Source organism: Euleptes europaea, chromosome 1 (genome assembly GCF_029931775.1).
Source record: "Euleptes europaea isolate rEulEur1 chromosome 1, rEulEur1.hap1, whole genome shotgun sequence".
Lineage (NCBI taxonomy): Eukaryota > Metazoa > Chordata > Lepidosauria > Squamata > Sphaerodactylidae > Euleptes > Euleptes europaea.
The window spans coordinates 132343076-132361961 of NC_079312.1; the positions used below are offsets into that span (position 1 = coordinate 132343076).

An 18886-nucleotide genomic window follows, 5' to 3' on the forward strand; every position below is an offset into this window, starting at 1 on the left:
CATGAACATGTGAGGCTGCTTAGTCAGACCACAGTTCTATAATTGTCATTACTTTGACTGCCAGTAGTTCTCCAGGGTCATAGGAAGAGGTCTTTTACATTGACCACTACCTGATCCTTTTAACTGGAGATGCCAGGGATTGAACCTGGCAACTTCTACACACAAAGCAGATGCTCTACTACTGCAGTAAACCCCACCTATTAATATTACTGACTGGAAAATGAGCTGATCAGGCAAATCTCTGCCCAGTTATAATATACAAATAGCTAAATGGCACTAGCTCCCAGTCTCTCCTTGTTGTGCAGTCAGATTCACTAACTACATCGTTAGTTTAAATAGCTTTCATTTGGTTCAGATAATTTTCAACTTGTAAAAACAGGGCTTCACTGGTGTCATCAGCCAAAACTGAACATCTGAAAAAAGCTTATCAAAGTCAGCTGAACTACACAGGGAGGTCTTTCACACAAACAACTTCCCTGGTTCAGCAGGAATGTTTGTAACACATTCACACTGATGACTTCTCTGCTAAAACAAAGTTTTCGCCATAAGTCGGCTGCGACTTGTCTGCACTTTACACACACACACAATGACTTTGGGGGGGGGGGGAGAATGTCTCCTGTTTTAATTCCAGGGTAAGGAAGGGGGTTTGGGTCCTGTTTCTCCTAGTCCTTTACCAGAGTAGTTTCTGCAGTGCTTCTCCGGGCTGGGAGCGTGCTGCAGCATTCTTGTCCCAGGCACCTCAGCAAGAAACAGCTGTGAGAGCTGCTTCCCTGCATCAGCATTTTCAGCCCAGACCTCTCTGCTCCCTGCAATTTCCGCAGTTTTGAGAAAGTGTAGACACAGCAAAGGCTGAACAGAAGTGTGGGGAGGGGAAGAATTCCGAAGGGGGAAGGGGGACTGCAGAGTGGGCATTAAAAACACGTACTGAGGTATGGGTCTGGCTGCTCAGGAAGATGAGAAATCTTTTTGAGGTTCATCATCCTCTGCTCCCCCATCCCTGTAAGCAATCTAATTAGCCTGTGATCCAACAACTGTATGTGTAATTCTTTGGAGAGCTAGCAGGTTCCAAGTGACAGCTGCAGCAGACAATGGATTTCTAGTTTTAACACCGAGAAGCCAACAGCCATCAGCGCTTCTATTCCCTGAGTGTGTGTGTGTGTTAAGTGCTGTCAAGTCGCTTCCGACTCATGGCGACCCTATGAATGAAAGTCCTCCAAAATGTCCTATCTTTGACAGCCCTGCTCAGATCCTGCAAATTGATTCCCTGAGTACCTCTGTTAATTTTGGATTGTCGATATCTGGCACATACTGCTCTTAGATAAAACCAGTCCTTATCTAACTCAGGCAATTCTGAAACTGCTAGAAGTCCAAGCAATGCCAGATTGTATATCATTGTGTCTGTATTTTGAGAAGTGGGTCTCTGTCAAGAATCAAGGATTTGTCTGTCAAGGATGTGAGCCAGGAAGGGGGGGAACATTCCATTGATAAAACCCCTTTGGCCTTTCTGCACAATCATCTTCCAGCTCCAATCTATTATTATTATTTTGGTAGTAGCAGGTTGCAGAATTGCTGGGTGAATAATCTTTCTGTTCTTAAGGCCAGTGCTGATGGGGGCGGGGAGTGATGGGCATAATGGTTAGGAAGACTTTCTAGTGAGCAAGGCTGTCTGGCTATAGCAAATCAGTTCTGAAAGTGCTGGCTCAGGCTTGCTCCTTGTGGTAAAGTAGTGGAACAGGTACTGTAGGGTAATGTATTAATTAGCATGGAAAGAACTGCCAGTCATTCTACAAAGGTGTTTAGGCAGGTATTCTGAGCTCTGCAGATCTGGATGGACCAGGTCCAGACTTGTCCTTCTGAGCCGTAAAGGATCCCTTTGTCAGAGTCCCCCATTGGACTGTACTTCCTGCTGCCTGTTCATAGAGATTCTTCAGCTCTTTTTTCTTTTTTGCTATGCCATATAAGTCTGCATCTCACCAGTTTAATTGAGGTCTGATTTCTTCAGCAGCAGCAGCATTTAACTGGAGCAAGGAATGATGTCTGCACTCAGTGCTTGGTTCTTCCCTAGAACATGTAGAATATAACAGTCTCAAGCATCTGTCAAGATCCCCCCCCCCCCGCGCGCGCAGTAATCCAGCCTTCATACATCACACCTTTGATGCCAGGGGGCAAAAACTTCCAAGAAGGCTCGAGACCCAGAATGCTTTATAAATAAATTGATTGCCCAGCAGAAATGTTTTACCAAGGGGGAAACCTCAGAACTCTGTAATTCCTCCTCCAAAATCTGTTTTTGGTGCTCTCTGCAATGCATCCAAACTCCCAGATGCAGCTCCCTTCAAAGTTTTTACTTTATATTGGTAAGGGAACTGGGTGGTGTAAGGAAGCATGATTATACCATATGAGAAGAAGAGCTAGTTTTTATATGCTGACTTCCTCTACCACTTATGGAAGAATCAAACCGGCTTATAATCACCTTCCCCTCCCCACAACAGACACCCTGTGAGGTAGGTGGGGCTGAGTGTGCCTAGCCCAAGGTCACCCAGCTGGCTTCATGTGTAGGAGTGGGGAAACAATCCCCACTCCGCCGCTCATGTGGAGGAATGGTGAATCAAACCTGGTTCTCCCGATCAGAGTCTACCGCTCTAAACCACCGCTCTTAACCACTGCACCATGCTAGACAAACAGTCATGTATTCTATGTGGTCTATGCTGGTCTTGTAATTTTTAATTGGGCTATTTTGTGCTGTTGCCTATGTGAACTCCTGGCATATTTATTGTCACTGACAAAAAGGTCTAGTGTCAGCATACTCTGAGATGGGGCAGCTACCAGGATGCAGAGCTTCTGGGAGGGCCCGCAGATGTTGAACCCCACCCGTGCATTTCCTGACACCCACATTCACGCCCTTCCCCTGCCTGCTTGTGAGTGCTTTACTACCCACAATCCCAGCTGCATGTGCAGCCCAGTTAGGGTTGCCAGCTCTATGTTGGGAAAGACCCAGAGATCTGGGGAGTGGAGTCTGGAGAAGGCGTGGTTTGGGGACGGGACTCATCAGGGTACAATGCCATAGGGCCTACCCTCCAAAGCAACCATTTTCTCCAGGGGGACTGGTCTCTGTCATTTGGGGATCAGTTGTAATCTCCAGAGTCTGTAGCCCCTTCCTGGAGGTTGGCAACCTATGCCCAAGGCATATGGGTGCTGCACAGAGCAGAGATGCTTCTGGTGGCAATGGCACTCCCAGCTGCACTGTGCTCAGCACCATCAGGGAAAAGGCATGACAGCTACGACCACAGGCAGTGGAAGAGCTTGCAAGTGGGTGAGGGAAGGGTACACAGGCATTTGGGCCACAGGTAGGCAAGGGGGCTTGGTAGTGGACCCTGAGCACTCTGCCTAGCGCCCTTCCCCCCAGTCTGGAACCAGCCATATATGTGTATACATACATACGCACGCACACACACACAAAGGTGTTTAACTGTCTCCTTTCAAAGCGTCTCTTCCAAGTAGTAGAATGGGAAGACCAGCAACAGTAACTTCTGCCCTCAAATGTGTTATTCGAGGGGGAAGAATTCACTTGCTCCTGAAATGGGCTTAGTTATTACACGTATTACATATAAATATTCGTTATTTAGTCCTAGTAGGGCTCCTATGCAGAGAGACCATATGCGGCCTCTTTAATGTTCGCTGCTTTGCTGCCTCATGTGTCTTCCACACCCGCTATGCAGGAGAATGAACGAGAAGGCCGAATGAGCCACGCCACCTGAAGCTGCAAGTCCAGGATCTCATAATATTGTCGAAGGCCTTCACAGTCAGAGTTCATCGGTTCTTGTAGGTTATCCGGGCTGTGTGACCGTGATCTTGGTCTTTTCTTTCCTGACGTTTCGCCAGCAGCTGTGGCAGGCATCTTCAGAGGAGTAACACTGAAGGACAGTGTCTCTCAGGGTCAAGTGTGTAGGAAGAGTAATATATAGTCAGAAGGGGGTTGGGTTTGAGCTGAGTCATTGTCCTGCAAAAAGTATCCAAGGTAATGTGCTAATCATTGTCCTGTAAGTATCAAGATCGTCCACTGCTTCAGTTCTTACGAAAACTCCTAAATGCCCCTCGATGTGTTGCTGGCACTCTTCGTTCCGAGTTTGGCCAAATGTCACTTGAAGCTAGGGTGTGGTTGGCCGCCTTTAAACTACACCTTAAACTGTGCTTTAGCACTGAGGGGTTCCTAGCTTCTCTGAAGCATGACCCTTTTAAATTCTCATGGCAAAAAACCTTAGATGAGAAACTGGCGTTGTTGGGCTTCTCGCAGGATATGTTATCAGATCTTGGGAAAACTGAAGCTTTTGCCAAAATTAAAAAGCGCATTAAAGAGCTCGATTATAACAGCACTACTTTTCGTGCTCGTGTCTGTTCATCCCAGTTCTTCGGAATACCCTCTCCACGTGGTCTGCCTGCCTATACATATTATCTAACAACTCCTCGTCTCTGTAGAGCTTTTTGCTTGGCTAGATTGAATGCTAACCCTTCTATGGTAATGCAGGGCAGAATTCTGAATATACCATACTCAGATAGGATCTGTCCTTGCTCTTCCGGCTCTATTGACTCATTAGCCCATGCCCTTTTGGAATGCCGCTTTCACGAGGAACTTCGATCGCACTATATTTCCCCCCTTTTAATATACAAATCCAATGCCTCTGTGACTGACATAATGCCTTTTTACTAAGTGATAGGGACCCCAAGGCTACACTGTCAGTGGCAAGATTTGTTTCAGTCCTTATATCCCTCCAACACTAGATATATGCTGCTCAAGATCAATTGATCAAGGAGCTTCTAAGGGATAAAAGGAACGGAAGTATCAAGATAATGTGCTAATGAGGGTGTGGTATGTTAATATGGAACCATTGTATCCTGAGGTGATCACACATTAACACATCACTCATAAACAGATCGTTTTAGCAGCGAGGCAGCAAACACGAGCCTCAACATGAAACGATCCTCACGCCCGGTCGCCTCGCCCAGCCCTACTCCCCTTTAACCCCTGCCTGGCCAGCCTCCCTTTATTTCCCCTCCGACACTTATTTGCTTTTTCAAAAAGCCCTCCGTCGGGCTGGGCGCCTCCCCTTTAAGACTCGGGGCGGTTGCGCCGAGCGGCTTCATGAATGGAGGCACGTGACCCAAACATCACGTGACGCGTCCGTGAGCGGCGGCGGCAGCGGCGGACCCCGGACTCTCGGTCCCTCTGTGCGTGGCGCTCTTCCCCCCCTCCCCGCCCCCCCCTCCGGCGGCACCGAGCGGAGGGTGAGCGATCGCGCCGGAGGTGGGGCTGCCTCCCCGCTTTGTCATGGGGGGCCGGCATGCTCGGGGGGCCCCTCCACGAGGGAAGGAGCAGAGAAAGAAAAGCGAGGAGGAATTAATATTTGGGGGGGGGGGGGAGTTGTCTGAGGCAGAATCAGGGGCGTTTCGGAGGGGGGGCCTTCTGCCCCATCTCCTTTTCTCCCGGGAATTTATGGAGCTAAATGTCTCTTTCTCTCTCGTATTTATTCTTGCCTCAGCAACTCCGGTATTTTGAGGTCCTCGGGTGGGGGCTTGTCGAGCGGGCAGCTCCCCCTCCCCGGGCTTTTTCTCCTCAAGGTTTCCTGGCGGGCGCGTCGTGGGCTCGGCGGGTCGAGGCGCGCGGGCTCCTGGGTCTCAACAGACGGCTGCCGCTTCTCCTTTCTCTCTCTCTCTCGCCCCCCCCCTCTTTCTTCTCTGACCGCGGACTTCGTTTCAGCCCCTTGGCAGGTGGGTTTCCCTGCTTTCCTCGAGTGAGTATTGGGTGTGGGCGGGCGGTTTTATCCCACGCGGCGTTTCCTTCCCCTCTCCCTGGGCTTCCTTGACTCCTGATGTAGTCGATATTTATTTGGAAGGGGTGAGTTGGACGGAGTGCGTCGGTCCCTCCCCGCTTATTTCCGAGTTTTCCGAGACGGGTGGCGCCCCCCGTTTACCTGTGGAGGGGTGGTAGTTGCCCCCCGGCCCAGTTTCGCCTGCGCGCGTCTCCCGAGATGTGCAGCCATGTCTGCGAGTGTTTAAAGGGCTGGCCTTGCTGACTCATCAGGTGTCTGGGGCGGGGAGGCAGGAGCTAAGCGCATGTGGGGTGGAACTTGGGGTTTGGAGGAGAGAGAGGATGCATACAGGATGAAGAAGTCTGGACGTCCGATTGCTTCTCCTAACGCAGCGTTTGGTGTGCAGAACCGAGACACTGCTGACTCATCAACATGAGGTCACCACTAGGTATATGCTGCACAAAAGGAGGTAGGGGTATGCCAGGGGCTGGTGGGGACCTGGTAAAAGGGCCAGTTTAGGAAATGATCTGTGACGGTTGATTTGCCGACTCATCTTCTGACAGGGTGATAAGGCAGAAAAGGATGCAGGTTGCAGGAGACAATAGAGAATGGAGTTCAAATGGAGCTTCTCTTCCTCTCTTCTGCATTTATGATCCTCTGACATGTGCAGATTTGTAAGCATATGTCACAGGGCATACATCCAGGAGCAATGAGAGAGGACAGAAGTGTTCAGGGGAAGGGATGCTTGTCAGAACTTTGAGAGATCCTTACAAAGTTTTTCTCTGTGTGTATGGTGTGTCTGTTTTGGTTTTTTTTACAGTGGGTGGATGAGTGTTGGTTGTATATTCTCCTAGGCCTTCTGATTTGGCTTGCTTCATAATTAGCCTCAGTAAAACTGCTCTGTAGACATTGTTCCCTCTGTTCTCGTCTGTGCATTTGACATTCTCAAGGGCTCTGTGAAGGAGGTTAGCATGCTGCCATACTGAAGGGTACAGAGATGCAGATCTTTTTGCTGAGCCTTGTGAAGCTTTCTGTTGATTTGAGCAGCGGAGCACGTATATGCAACAAGTGCAGGCTGTCCTTTGCTGAGGCCTTAGTGCGAAGTCCCCATAGCAAAGCTAGCTGGAGCATGCTGTCATCTACAGTCAAAATTCTGGAGGGCAGCTTGTCCTCCACCAGTCTGATAGTGGTTTGCCCATCTCCTAACAGCTAATCTAATTAGTATGACTTAGATGTTCAAAGGACTGTCTTGTTGAAGGTTGATACACACTCTGTGTAATGATAACTAGCCCAAGTCTGATGTATTTTGACAGTAACACCTGCGCGGTCTTTTCCTTGGATGCTAAAGCAGTACCGTTCCAAAAACCAGAAAATCATCTCATCTGACTCCCTGAGCTGTGAAAGGTTAGTTCAGGCCCTAAACAGGCACATGCATAGTATCCCAGTCTCTGTATTTCCCCCCTCAATGGCACTGTTTCTTGGTGTGTTTTGTTTTTCTTTTTCTTTTTAGAAAAATTAATGGATATAATAATGTAAGACAAGTTCAAGCTAAGTGAATAGAGGCAAGGTATTTAGTAAATGTTCTTGGTTTTAAAAAACAAGAACTAGGTGTCCTCAGATATGAGGAACAGTGTGGTACCCTTCCTCCTCCATTGGATGAGTTGTGGCACTGGGAAATGGTTTGCTCTTGGCCTCACAGTACCAGGCAGGGGAAACGAATGTCGTGTTTACCATTCTAAAGTTTTGAACTCTGCATTACGGACAGTGTATGCTTCACTGGGTGTATTTGATTATTGCAATAATTGACCAAGCTTGTGGCCAATAGGAAGCTAGCTTTATATGATGAGAGCAAGATAAGAATAGTTGTAAGGATGTGTCAAGTCAGTTCAGCCTCTTGATTTGTCTATCCCTCTCCCCTCAGTTCTGCTGAGTAAAGGGTGCAGTCATAATATGGACATACTTTGAATGTAAGCATATTGGGGAGGCTCTGCAAGGGGCCACTCATGCCTGCTTTGAGGAAGCAAGCTTCTTTGGTGTGACCATTTGTTGCTGGAGACTTTACAGGGTAAGCAGCAGCTTTCAAATTCCTTGGCCAAGTTAAGTTTTCCAGTAAAAGGATCAAATTATGTATTAAAAGACTGTTGAGACGCTGCATGTAGGTGAGTTTCTGCAAACACATGAAGGTGGCAGTGTCTAGAACCATGGACATGAAGAGAGGTGCAACGTAGGACTGAAACTGCTCTGTGCTATAGTTGCTGAAAAACCTCCCACTGCAGACTGTCCTCCAGCTCCTCATTGTCATGTCCGTCTTCTTTCTCATCCTTTACAGCTGGGCCTCCCAGTGATGGAGCTGTCTCTAGGCTGACTTGGATGCAGGAATGGATGACGTCACCATGTTTACACTAGTTTGATGGCACAGCTCTGTGAATCAAGAATGTTGAGAATGAGGCCTGTGTTGAATCATGCGCTGTGCTGTCAGCGCTGTTGAGAGCAAAGAATTGGCGGTGCTTGTGCTGAGTGCAGGACTTTTGAGTCCTAGCAAAATGTGTTGAGACTGCACTTTTTCCCTTTGCAGCCGTCGCACTTGGCACTTTCCAGTGCGATCTTTCTTCAGGAAGCTGTCAAAAAGCTGAGAAATCAGCAGTCTGGGGAGTTAGACCAAGTTTGTCTCTGTCTGGATGCCAATTCTCTCTGGTTGTGCTTTTTGCAGGCTGTTAATAAGTCCTTTTTCTGTGATCAGTAAGTCAGGACTGTGGAAGGGCTCAGTGCTATTCCAGCTTATGAGTCTGGTCCTGGAGAACAAAAAGAGCAAGTTTTGTTACTGTGTTATTTCCTAGTTTCCCTCCTAAGCAGAGAAATCATACATTTTTACATAGGAGTAAGTGCTACTGAAAATGATGCTTTCTCCTAATGAGCATGCATAGAATTGCAGCCTTTGCTGTTTAATGTAATCTTTATAGCTTGCCCTTGGGATAAACTAAATGCACCATATTTACTGTTATGGAATATAATATTAATATATTAGAGGGGGTTCAGATACCTCACAATCTAAGACATCAGGCTTAGAGTGATGTCCCATCTTTCATTCCTAGCAATTTTTTGCAGTTATTTCCCAGGTGGTGAGGAGGGAGAAGGAACATGAAGCCTCCTCCAGGACAGCATCCTTTTGTGCCATCTCCTCTCTTTCTCAGTGTTAATAAGTGACTGTGCACTTTAATCTTTTAACTGCATTTGTATTAGAGATGAAGAATCCTATGAAGATTCTTGCTGAGAAGACTAGGCTCTAAACATTTATATTGTCCATAGGGTTGCCACCTCCAGGTGGGGCCTGGAGATCTTCCATAATTACTACTAATCTCCAGACAATAGAGATTTGTTCACATGGAGAAATGTCTACTTTTGAGGGTGGGCTTTGTGGCATTATACCCTGCAGAGGTCCCTCCCCTCCCAAAGCCCTGCTCTCCCCAGCTCTACCCCAAAAATGTCCAGGTCTTCCCCACCCAGAGTTAGCAACCCTAATTGTCCCCCAATTTCTACAGCGCATCACATGTGCCATGTGAAATTTAGGAGAGATTGTTTTGTGCTGGGTTCATGGACAAGGTCGACCTTTTGTGACATAGTTCATTTTCTTTAGAAACTTTCAGATCTCTCTTGTGAGAGTGCTAGCAAGCGGCCAGACACTTTCTCTAATATGTTATGAGTAAAATCTACCGTAGGAGGAAGAGTTGGGTTGAAAATATCAGCGTGGTGACTGTTCTGTGAGGTGGTGACAGCCAATACTTGATTTGCATTTCTGCTCCTTGTAGGCACATGGCTGCATATGGTTTTTAGGCAGAGAAAGGTTAGGGAAAGCAAAAGGTTTTGATTACTCATGTATACCCCAGCAATTATTTAACCATTATTATCTTAATGACTTTTAAAATAGTGTCATAGGGAGACCTTCATCAAGATTTCTGTTTGGAGAGGATGACAGTGCTGCTGCCCTATCCTCTAAATCAGGGGTGGGGAACCTTTTTCCTGCCAAGGGCCATTTGCACATTTATAACACCATTCGGGGGGCATACCAGATGTAGATCTCCCGGTGGTGGGGAGAGGCTAGGGTTGCCAGGTCTCCAGCTACCACCTGGAGGTTGGCAACCCCAGGGGAGGCCTGGAGGGCTCCCCCGGTTCTCTCCCCCCCAGGCAGGAGGGCAGCCAGCGGTAGGCCCGAGCAAACGAGGCGCCAGGGAGGCGCAGCCCACGGTCGATTGGCAAGGGAGGAAGGAAGGAAAACAGAGAAAGAGGAAAAGGGAGAGAGGGAGAAAGAAATGGAAAGAGGGGGAGAAAGAAAAGGACGGAGGGAACCAGACAAAGAAAGAGACAGAAAGAGAGGGAAAGAGAAAAGCCTTCCCCCCCACACACACGACTTGGCCCCAGGCTCCATGCCCTCCCCACCCCAGAGTCCATAAAAGACCCCCTGAAGCCCGATCGGCTCCTGCGTGCATGCTCTGCTGCCGGGAGCCGCGGGCCTCTTCTCCCCCCCTGCTGCTCAACAGCCGACAGGCAGCAAGAGGGGCTTACCGTGTTCCTTCATGCTGCGGCTATAGGGGGCAATCTTAGGGGAAGCGTCCCTCCCCCTCCTCTCGCCGACCAATGGCCGTCAGTCGGCGAGAGGAGGTCCAAAGGGCGCCGCAGCACCCCTGCAAGCTGTGGCCCCAAGAACACCCTCAGGGAGGGCCGCCCTATCCCGCACCTCTGCGGCAAGGCCCCGGAGCTCCCGAGGGTCACAAAAAATGTCCTCGGGGGCCGCATACGGCCCCCGGGCCTGAGGTTCCCCATCCCTGCTCTAAATCCAAGCGTATAGCAATGAATTTTTATTGTTCGCAAATTTCTAGAACAGTGACTTCCAAGACTGCCATCCATCCATATTATATACAATACAGCACAGTGAACTAAATGCATTTCACTTTAAGATCAGTAATTGGTTAGAATCTTCACATCTGTTCCAAAGAAAAAAACTAAGTTGGGTCCCCTTAGTAAGGCAGTAAGGAGCCACCGTGTTACAGTAAGGTAAGCTTTTAATCAGTGACCACAGCCATGTCCTTTGGGTATAAGCACTTTGCTTGTCAGCAGTTTTTAGTGCTCTAGGAATAACCGAGTCGTTGCTTGCCTATTAGTGATCCTGGAAAGCGCTGAAGCCATCCCTTCTGGGGGTGCTGCTGGGGGACCGTTTCTTGGCTTTTGCTGACACCAGCTTGTCTTAATTCTCTGCTATAAATGTGAACTGATGTTTTATGCATTTAACAAACAAGAACATGGGCTGTGGGGGGGAGATGCATTTATTATGCCATGTAAGTGCTGATGTGCTCGGTGGGAGGTGGATGTAAAGACATCCCCCTGTCTGAAAGCACATAGTGACTCCACTACCCCCAACACAGCCCTGGTCACAACAGCAGATTTTCTTTTTTCCTAGGGAATAGCTGTGGCTTCTGAGTTGTTCCAGTGGAGCACCTGAAGGTAGAGTACTTAACCAATGCGTATAGTGTGTGGGGTGGAAGGGGGATATTTCAGAATATGTGTTAGTCTCAAGATGCAGTCCATGTCTTGCTTGGGACCCCAGCTTTTCTTTAGGAGGTCGTTGGTTTTGCATACAGTTTGAGGTTTAGTTTTTAGGAATGGATTTTGCTTTATTTTGGTTATGGGACAGAGGTGGGTAGTTTTGTCTTGTTTAAGTGAGCCACAGGAAACACAAGGCCTGGCAAACTTGCTTATTTCTGGATACATCAGAATGATTGAAAACAGCATAACGTTTCATTGCATAACATGCTGTGAATGCCAGATTTTGTCTAGTGAATGTTTCCTTTTTGTGATGCCAGTTGCTCATTGCCGGTTTGAAACTAGAAAAAAAGTAGTTCCAATAACATTTTAGAGGTGATAGTCCATTAACAAAGATTACAGCTTGTATTCAGCAGTGAAAATTTGCTCACAAATGTATTTAGAGTCCCAGAGAGGTTATGTTCCTTGTGAATTGTGGTATTGTGATGCAAAATGTTATCCCCCTTAGACTTCTACAACAGACGTTGAAATTATGAAATGTAGAAGCACAGTCAGTGTGGTTTTTTAATTAGCTTTCTGATTCCTGATCCTTAAGTATAAACTTACATTTCCATGCGTATTTATGAAACCATAACTGTGAGAATATTGAGAACCTTAAACCGAAAAGAGTCTACAGTTGGCACAGATTTCCCTAGTGATACCACATGTTCTGGGAGTTTAGAATAATGTGACGTGAATACAGTAGTAAGCTAATGGAGTGACTTTGCATAAATGTGCTTGACTTTTATAGTTCTGCATTTAAAAAATAGTGGATGGGTTTACAAATATAATTTTTTGTTGGCTAGCCTGATCTCGTCAGATCTCAGAAGCTAAGCAGGGTCAGCCCTGGTTAGTATTTGGCTGGGAGACCACCAAGGAATACCAGGGTTGTTGTGCAGAGGAAGGCACTGGCAAACCACCTCTGTTAGTCTCCTGCCATGAAAACCCCAAAAGGGGTCACCATAAGTCGGCTGCGACTTGACGGCACTTTACACACAGAGAGAGACAGGAGGAGGGTAGAGCAATTGAATATGGAGAAGTAATGTTCTAATGATTGGAAATCCACCCAGCCAACCTTTCATTTCGTACTGTTAATGTGCTTATCTTTTTGTCTCCTGTTAATGTGATAGTGACATAATTAAAAAGAAACTGTTCAGGAGAGCAAATTCTCCATTCAGTAGCCAAATTCCCCAATCTATGTTCTATGCTGTAGCCAAGCTGTTCTCTTGGCTTCTGTGTGTTCACTATTATCTTTTTTTTTCCTCCCCACCCTTGCTGTTTAGCTTTCCAGACAAATAACAGCTAAGGCAGGATAGGTCCACTCTTATGTACCAAGTTCTGTCATATGGTGGTTTGAGGGGAGATGAGAGACCCTCCCCATCTTTCTGAAGTCTGTGTGGTTCCATAGACCATGTAAGTTTGGACCACAGTGTGGAAAGTGGCACAGGCTGTTGCTATTTTCCTGCTGGGTTGTACTCTAAGGCGTGTTCTGTTAGCAAGACTGCTAGTATGCTGAGTCAGCATGACTGGCTCGGCACAGCGTACAGGACCTTGGCTGCCAGGCTATTTTTAAATGTAGCTTCATCCTGCTCTGGCTCCTCCCAGGGTTCTTAATCCTCCCCTCCTGCCCTCCCATGCTGTTTGCCTCTGTTTTATAGGGAGCAGTGGGACTGACAAGGACAGAGGTGGTCAGGAGCTCTTGTAAGTCTCTTGGTTTGGCTTATAGTGGGTAGAGCACATGGAAGCTGATTCCAGCAGGGAGCCCTACCCTCTTTCTCTGCCAGGTTGATGGACCAGATAAGTAGGTATCTGCGAATGAGTGCTCTAGGAATTGAGTGTGGCAGTAACCTCTGACCTTGCATTCTGTCCCTTGCAGAATCTGACTGTGAAGGCTTGCATGTTATGACGACCCCCAACAAAGGAAACAAAGCCTTGAAGGTAATGCCACAAAACTGGGGCTTAGCTGTGAATGCACATTCCCTGAGCTTCAGTGATATGTGTGTTTCCTACTATTCTCGCAGGTGAAGAGGGAGCCAGGTGAGAATGGGACCAGCTTGACAGATGAAGAGCTGGTGACCATGTCCGTGCGGGAGCTGAACCAGCATCTGCGGGGCTTGTCAAAGGAGGAGATAATCCAGCTCAAGCAACGCCGGCGGACCCTGAAGAACAGAGGCTATGCTGCCAGCTGCCGTGTCAAGAGGGTGACGCAGAAGGAGGAGCTGGAGAAGCAGAAGGCGGAACTTCAGCAGGAGGTGGAGAAGCTGGCCTCAGAGAATGCCAGCATGAAAATGGAACTCGATGCCCTGCGCTCCAAGTATGAGGCGCTGCAGAACTTCGCCCGGACCGTGGCCCGGAGCCCTGTCACCCCTGCCCGGGGACCACTTGCTTCAAGCATGGGGCCCCTTGTGCCCGGCAAGGTTGCCACCACCAGCGTCATCACAATAGTGAAATCCAAAACGGACGCCCGGTCTTAGTGAAAGGTGCACCGCCTGGGCTTGTGTGTGCAGGGCAGATAGGCACAAAGCTCATCCGGAATCCCCAAAGCACAACCCTCACCCAGATGGCCCAGCCACACAGGCACACGCTGGCCTGCTTGTCACTGCTGTCCCCTTGTTTTTAGCTTTGTTCTGGTTGATGTGACTGATGGTAATGCAGCCTCTCTGTGTGAGCAGAACCTTCCACCCAGGGTATTCTGGGAACAGAAACTGAAGGACCTCAGTATCCTAGCCAAAGGGATTCTCAGCAGCATAGAGTAGATTCTTGGGGTGGAATAACCCAAATGGGGGAGGGCAGAGGTCACAGAAAGTTGGAAGACCTGCTGTCGGTATCGTCTGATGATTTGTACTATTCTTCCAGGGTTGTGTGTCAGCTGTCCAATCTGCTGCTTGTAAATTGCTTGGTATCAGTGGCTATAATGGGGGTAGTTTGTGTAACCATTTTTATATTAACATCTAGTTGCGCCTCTTGTGTTTAAAAGTGGGATTCCTTTGGACTTTTCCTGAAGGGGGAGGAAAGGGGCAAAACTGCAGTTTCCTGGTGTCTGTGCTGCAGAGACGGGAAAGAAGATGGGAATGGGCACCGTATTAACCTGTCGGGAAGGAGGCAGGCTGTACCATGGTGACTACAGGCCAGTTTTGTGCCTAATGTGTTGCACTGATCAAGACCAAAATCACTAGTTGTTTCGTGTGTTCGGAGAGTATCAAGTGTCTCTAGTGTGATGGTTTACACAACCAGTTTATGTGGTTTAAATAGCCCTTTATTTAAGAGAGAAACATTCATTTTAAGAATTATGAAAAGATCTAAGTTTTCAAACTTAAAATTGGACAAAACTTGTATTTGACAGTCTCCTTTTTAACCCGAGAGGGTGAGAATACTTGATTGTCTTGTTCTCGGAGGTGTTGCTAGTTTGAAAAAGAAAAAGTAAATTTTAAAAGTTTCTCGCTAAGTCTTTGTGGCTCTGAGGTTGGTTTTTATAAAGAGTTATCAGACTTTTATTTATAAATAACATAGGGGGAAAAAAAACAAAAAAAAGGCTAGTCCTGTTTGATATCTTTTTGCAATTGTACCAAAAGTGACTTATTCTTGAACTCCTCACCTGCTTCTTTTGTGCTCCCGTTGTGTTGAGTTGTCTGTGCTCTGAGGTCTTGTGTGGCGCTGTGATGTGATGGTGCCAATGGCCAACTTTACTGTGTGGATGTCCTGTGAGCATTTTTTGTGTGTGTGTTTGCTTTTCCTGTGCTGAGTGCAGAGATTTTGTTGGGCATTTCCTGTGGACATTCCGAAGGTCCTGCCTCGTGGAACAGTTGATCCAGTTAGAGGAAATGGCTTCCCAGGTTACTGAAACCCGAGGTCAGTCTGCTCTTCTAAGGTGTTATCAAAATTGCTTGATAACAGCTGGAAGACAGTACTGCATTCACTCATGTTGCAGCTCCCAGTTTGCTTTTTTGATGATCCTGGATCTCTCCAAAGATCAAACCCACTGTAACAACAAAAGTGGGGGTTGAATAGGCCACTTCTACTTAATAAAGATGGAAGTATATCCTAAGAAAAGCAGTGTTAACGTAGTGTACTACGTTCATTATTCCTGTCAGTACTCTCTTGAGGCAGGATTCTTCTGCTGCTGGTACTGCACTTTCCCTTTCCCTCCTTTGGCATATTTGGAAATACTTCGGAAGGTGAGCAGGATGTGGTATAAAGGCTACGGAGTCTGTGGTGGTCAGAGTGACCTAGGAAAGTTCAGTTTCGCAGTTCTGTCTACTGGATGTTTAGAAAGTATCACTGGAAGCCTAGTCCCTGAGTTCTGTAAACTCTGATTGCCCTTGGCTGTCATTCAACAGCCGATCTGTTTTGATTGGAAAGGAGAGGCTGTACCTTTTGTGTCGCTATCCAGAAGCAGTTGGTGGTCTCCTTATTGAGAGGGGACATGTTGTGCTCAGTATGTATTAGTTAAAATTGCTATAGGTGGGCATTTAAAAATGGAGGCTTTGCAGGCAAAACAGTTGCCTACAGAGCCAGCATAGTGAGTGACTGCTGGCAAGCTCTCAAATGGTGGTAGAGAAAATGTGTTCATATTTCTTGCACACATGTTCTCTGTGTGCTAGTTAAACAATGATCACAGTCAGTTTTCTGACTGGCAGTAGCCTGATCCTGAGTTGTAGAATCTAGATTGTACCTGTAAGATTTAGAAATGTATGTGGATGACGTTGGGCAGCACAGAACCTGATAGCTTTTCAGAACTGTCAAAATGCCAACTTTCATGTTGACAGACTCTTGGGCCTTATGGCTGCATCACTGGGGAAAAGCTTAATGTATGTATAAAGAAAGGGTGTCAGATTCAAACGAGATGGAGAGACAAATCTCTGTTTAGCAGATGCCCAAGCACAGTATCCAGTGATTACACCAGAAGTGTTTCACCTCAGTTGGATGAAAATCTGTTCCTCGAGTCCTTAATGCCCATCTAATGCAAGAGTGTCAGAGCCTGGACTATACCCTGGGCAGGGCAATACTTACAATGGGAGCAGGGAAGAAAAGAGAGCTTTAAAAGAGGATACACTGCCAAAGTCCTCTTCCTGATGTCTGCTGGCTCTCTTTGAGTGCCTACATATGCCACCTTAGAGGAGTCAGTGGAGGTTTTTCTGCTGCGGGGCAAGCTCTGCCTCTTCTCATCTTCACTCCTCTATTGACCTGTGTACCTGACTCTGAATCCAGCGGAGCTTTGCCTGTTTTCTCCCACCCACTCTTGTTTTGTGCAGATTTCTGGATTATTATTTTTTAAATTCAGGCATCTGACATGACTGTCCACTGAAACACTTCTTCTTGGTGCTCTTTAAAAACAAAACAAATTGAACATACTGCTCTGGCAGGTAGTGGTGGTGGGGAGACAGTGGATTTGTCTGTGCCGCAAGGGCTGGCCATTTAGCAGTCTGTAAATTTGGATTCTGCTGGAAATAGAATTAGAAACTCTAGAGCTCCGTTTAGTTTGGAAGCTAGTACAAAAAAGAGATGTCAAGGCAGATCCACTGTGAGCTCTCAGCTCAAGATATGTCTGTAGATTCCTCTGCTATGAACTCTTATAATTGCACGCTTGCTGCTTGAAACGGTAGGCTGGGGCTCCTTTCTCTTGCTTAAGCTCCTTGTAAACATCCCATCTAGCCTTTTGCCATGCCTTGATAGGCTGGGGTACTTCTGTGATGCTGTCTGTACCTGTAAACTGCAAGTGTGCAAAGAGGAACTTGGGAATAAGCTACAAAGAAAGGGAAGAGAAAGGGCAAGGAGCTCTGGTGTGGACACAAGCTTGCCTTAGCTGAAGATTCTACCAAAATTCACAATCCCTGCTTTACTTCCTGTACATTTAGAAGGAACAGATAAGGGGGCTATTGCTGGGGCATATACTAGCAGCTCTTGGCAAGGACAAATCCTTCCCCAACTGAGACCGGTAGGTTTCTAACTCTGGAAATGATTGAGCTTTGTGGAGTGTATTGAGGATGCTGTGGGCCAGGTTGGAGAAGGGACTGAAAGGTAGTGAGGAGACCCCACGCCGATGATACCTCTGGTTTGAAAGGTTTAGAAACAAGTGTCGGTCTATCTGGGGTTGCTGCGGCCGGAGCATTCCTACCTTTCACTGTATACATATATTCCTCTTCAACCCTAAGCAGTGTATACTTTCTTCCCTCCATTGCCCTCCACCTTCTTGTCCTTGCCAAAGAAATCCAAATTCTGTAAAAACCAAACAGTTGTAATCTGAGTAAGCAATATTTATGCACATGTGTTCAGACTTTTAAAACACAATAGCACATAACCTGGGCTTTCTGATCACCAAATTGAGAAGGAAGGTGTGAGCACCAAAATTAAATTGTAGAATTCCTGATCCACGAGTTGCACAGAGGGGAGTTACGACTCTGGACTGTTGAGCTCACTGATAGCAATTCTATTCTTGCTGTATGACCTCAAGAATCTGCTTCTCTGTTTCACAGTGGTGTGCTTCTCTGTACTGTATTTGCTTACAGCCACGGGGAAAGGAGAATAATGATAACTTGCGATAGTTTCAGACTTCAGTATTTTAAATGCTGCTTGTGTGTCAATGTGCTTTGTAGGGCTCCCTTTCTAGGGTATAAATATCTCTTCAGCAAAATGAACAGTTCAGAAATCCATGTTGGCTCTCTTGAAACTAATGCTGTCATGGTCATATCATTCTAAAAACATTTTAACTGCTCCCTGGAGTTGGCTGGGCTTCCATTGCTGCTTTCTTTTAATGAGGTGTTTACTTCCCTGTTAGATTTCAGATAATGTCTGATGTCTCCCTGTTGCAAATCTTGCCTTTAGAATTGTATCTCTTGCTGCTTTCAAGGCTTCAAAAGTGTGAAGCTGCCTGCAGTCAGGTTTATCGGAGGAAGTTACAGGTGCCTCGTAGTGTATATCTGGCATGTTTGGCTCTGGAACATTTAAGGGAATGAAATTCAAATGGGGAATCTTCCAGCTCCCAGGGACCCTTTGCAGCTTCCATCTCCCCCCACCCATTTTCAGTGTGTCTGCTTCTGGTATTCCTGGGTTCCTCCTGTGTTCTTCCCATCCCAGGTGCCTCTCTCAAGCCCTCACCCTCGATTTCTCTCTCTGGTATATAGCATTCGGAGTGTGATGGTTCTTGTTTTCAAGGTGCTTATTTGTTTGTTTGTTTGGTTTTCCTGCTGTGAAGAGTGTTGTGTTTTTATTTCTTCTTTCTTTATGGGGCATTTTGTTTGATGCAACAGGTGAGGGAGCTTTTCTTTCATCCTGGCTGCAGAGCAAACCTGTGAAGTGTAATTCCGCCCACATGTGGCTGACTTGTGCCGGGGGTGGGGTGGGGGCTTGTTTATGTTGTGGTGAACTGTGTAAAAGTGATCTCTTGGATTATAAAATAATTACTACTTCCCCTCCAAAAAAGCAACAGGAACACTGCAGGCTAGGAGCCAGTGTACTGGACATTTGGGCATGGAGACTGCTCAGAGTTCGCACTTGGGGCATGTGCCCTT

General features: G+C 47.0%; 1 protein-coding gene across 4 annotated transcripts; it reads left to right on the forward strand.

The window, feature by feature from the left end:
• The first annotated feature begins 5171 nt into the window (after positions 1–5171).
• Positions 5172–15135, forward strand: MAFG (MAF bZIP transcription factor G). Of its 4 annotated transcripts, XM_056866424.1 has the most exons (4): positions 5172–5280; positions 11257–11300; positions 13255–13316; positions 13400–15135. In XM_056866424.1, the coding sequence occupies exons 3-4, from the start codon at positions 13281–13283 to the stop codon at positions 13850–13852; spliced, it is 489 nt and encodes a 162-aa protein (XP_056722402.1). In that variant the 5' UTR covers positions 5172–5280; positions 11257–11300; positions 13255–13280; the 3' UTR covers positions 13853–15135. The 4 variants fall into 4 exon arrangements, with proteins under 4 accessions (XP_056722402.1, XP_056722409.1, XP_056722425.1 ...); XM_056866431.1 differs by lacking the exon at positions 11257–11300 and having other exon boundaries at positions 5185–5280; XM_056866439.1 differs by lacking the exons at positions 5172–5280; positions 11257–11300 and adding an exon at positions 13038–13079.
• The last annotated feature ends 3751 nt before the right edge of the window (positions 15136–18886 follow it).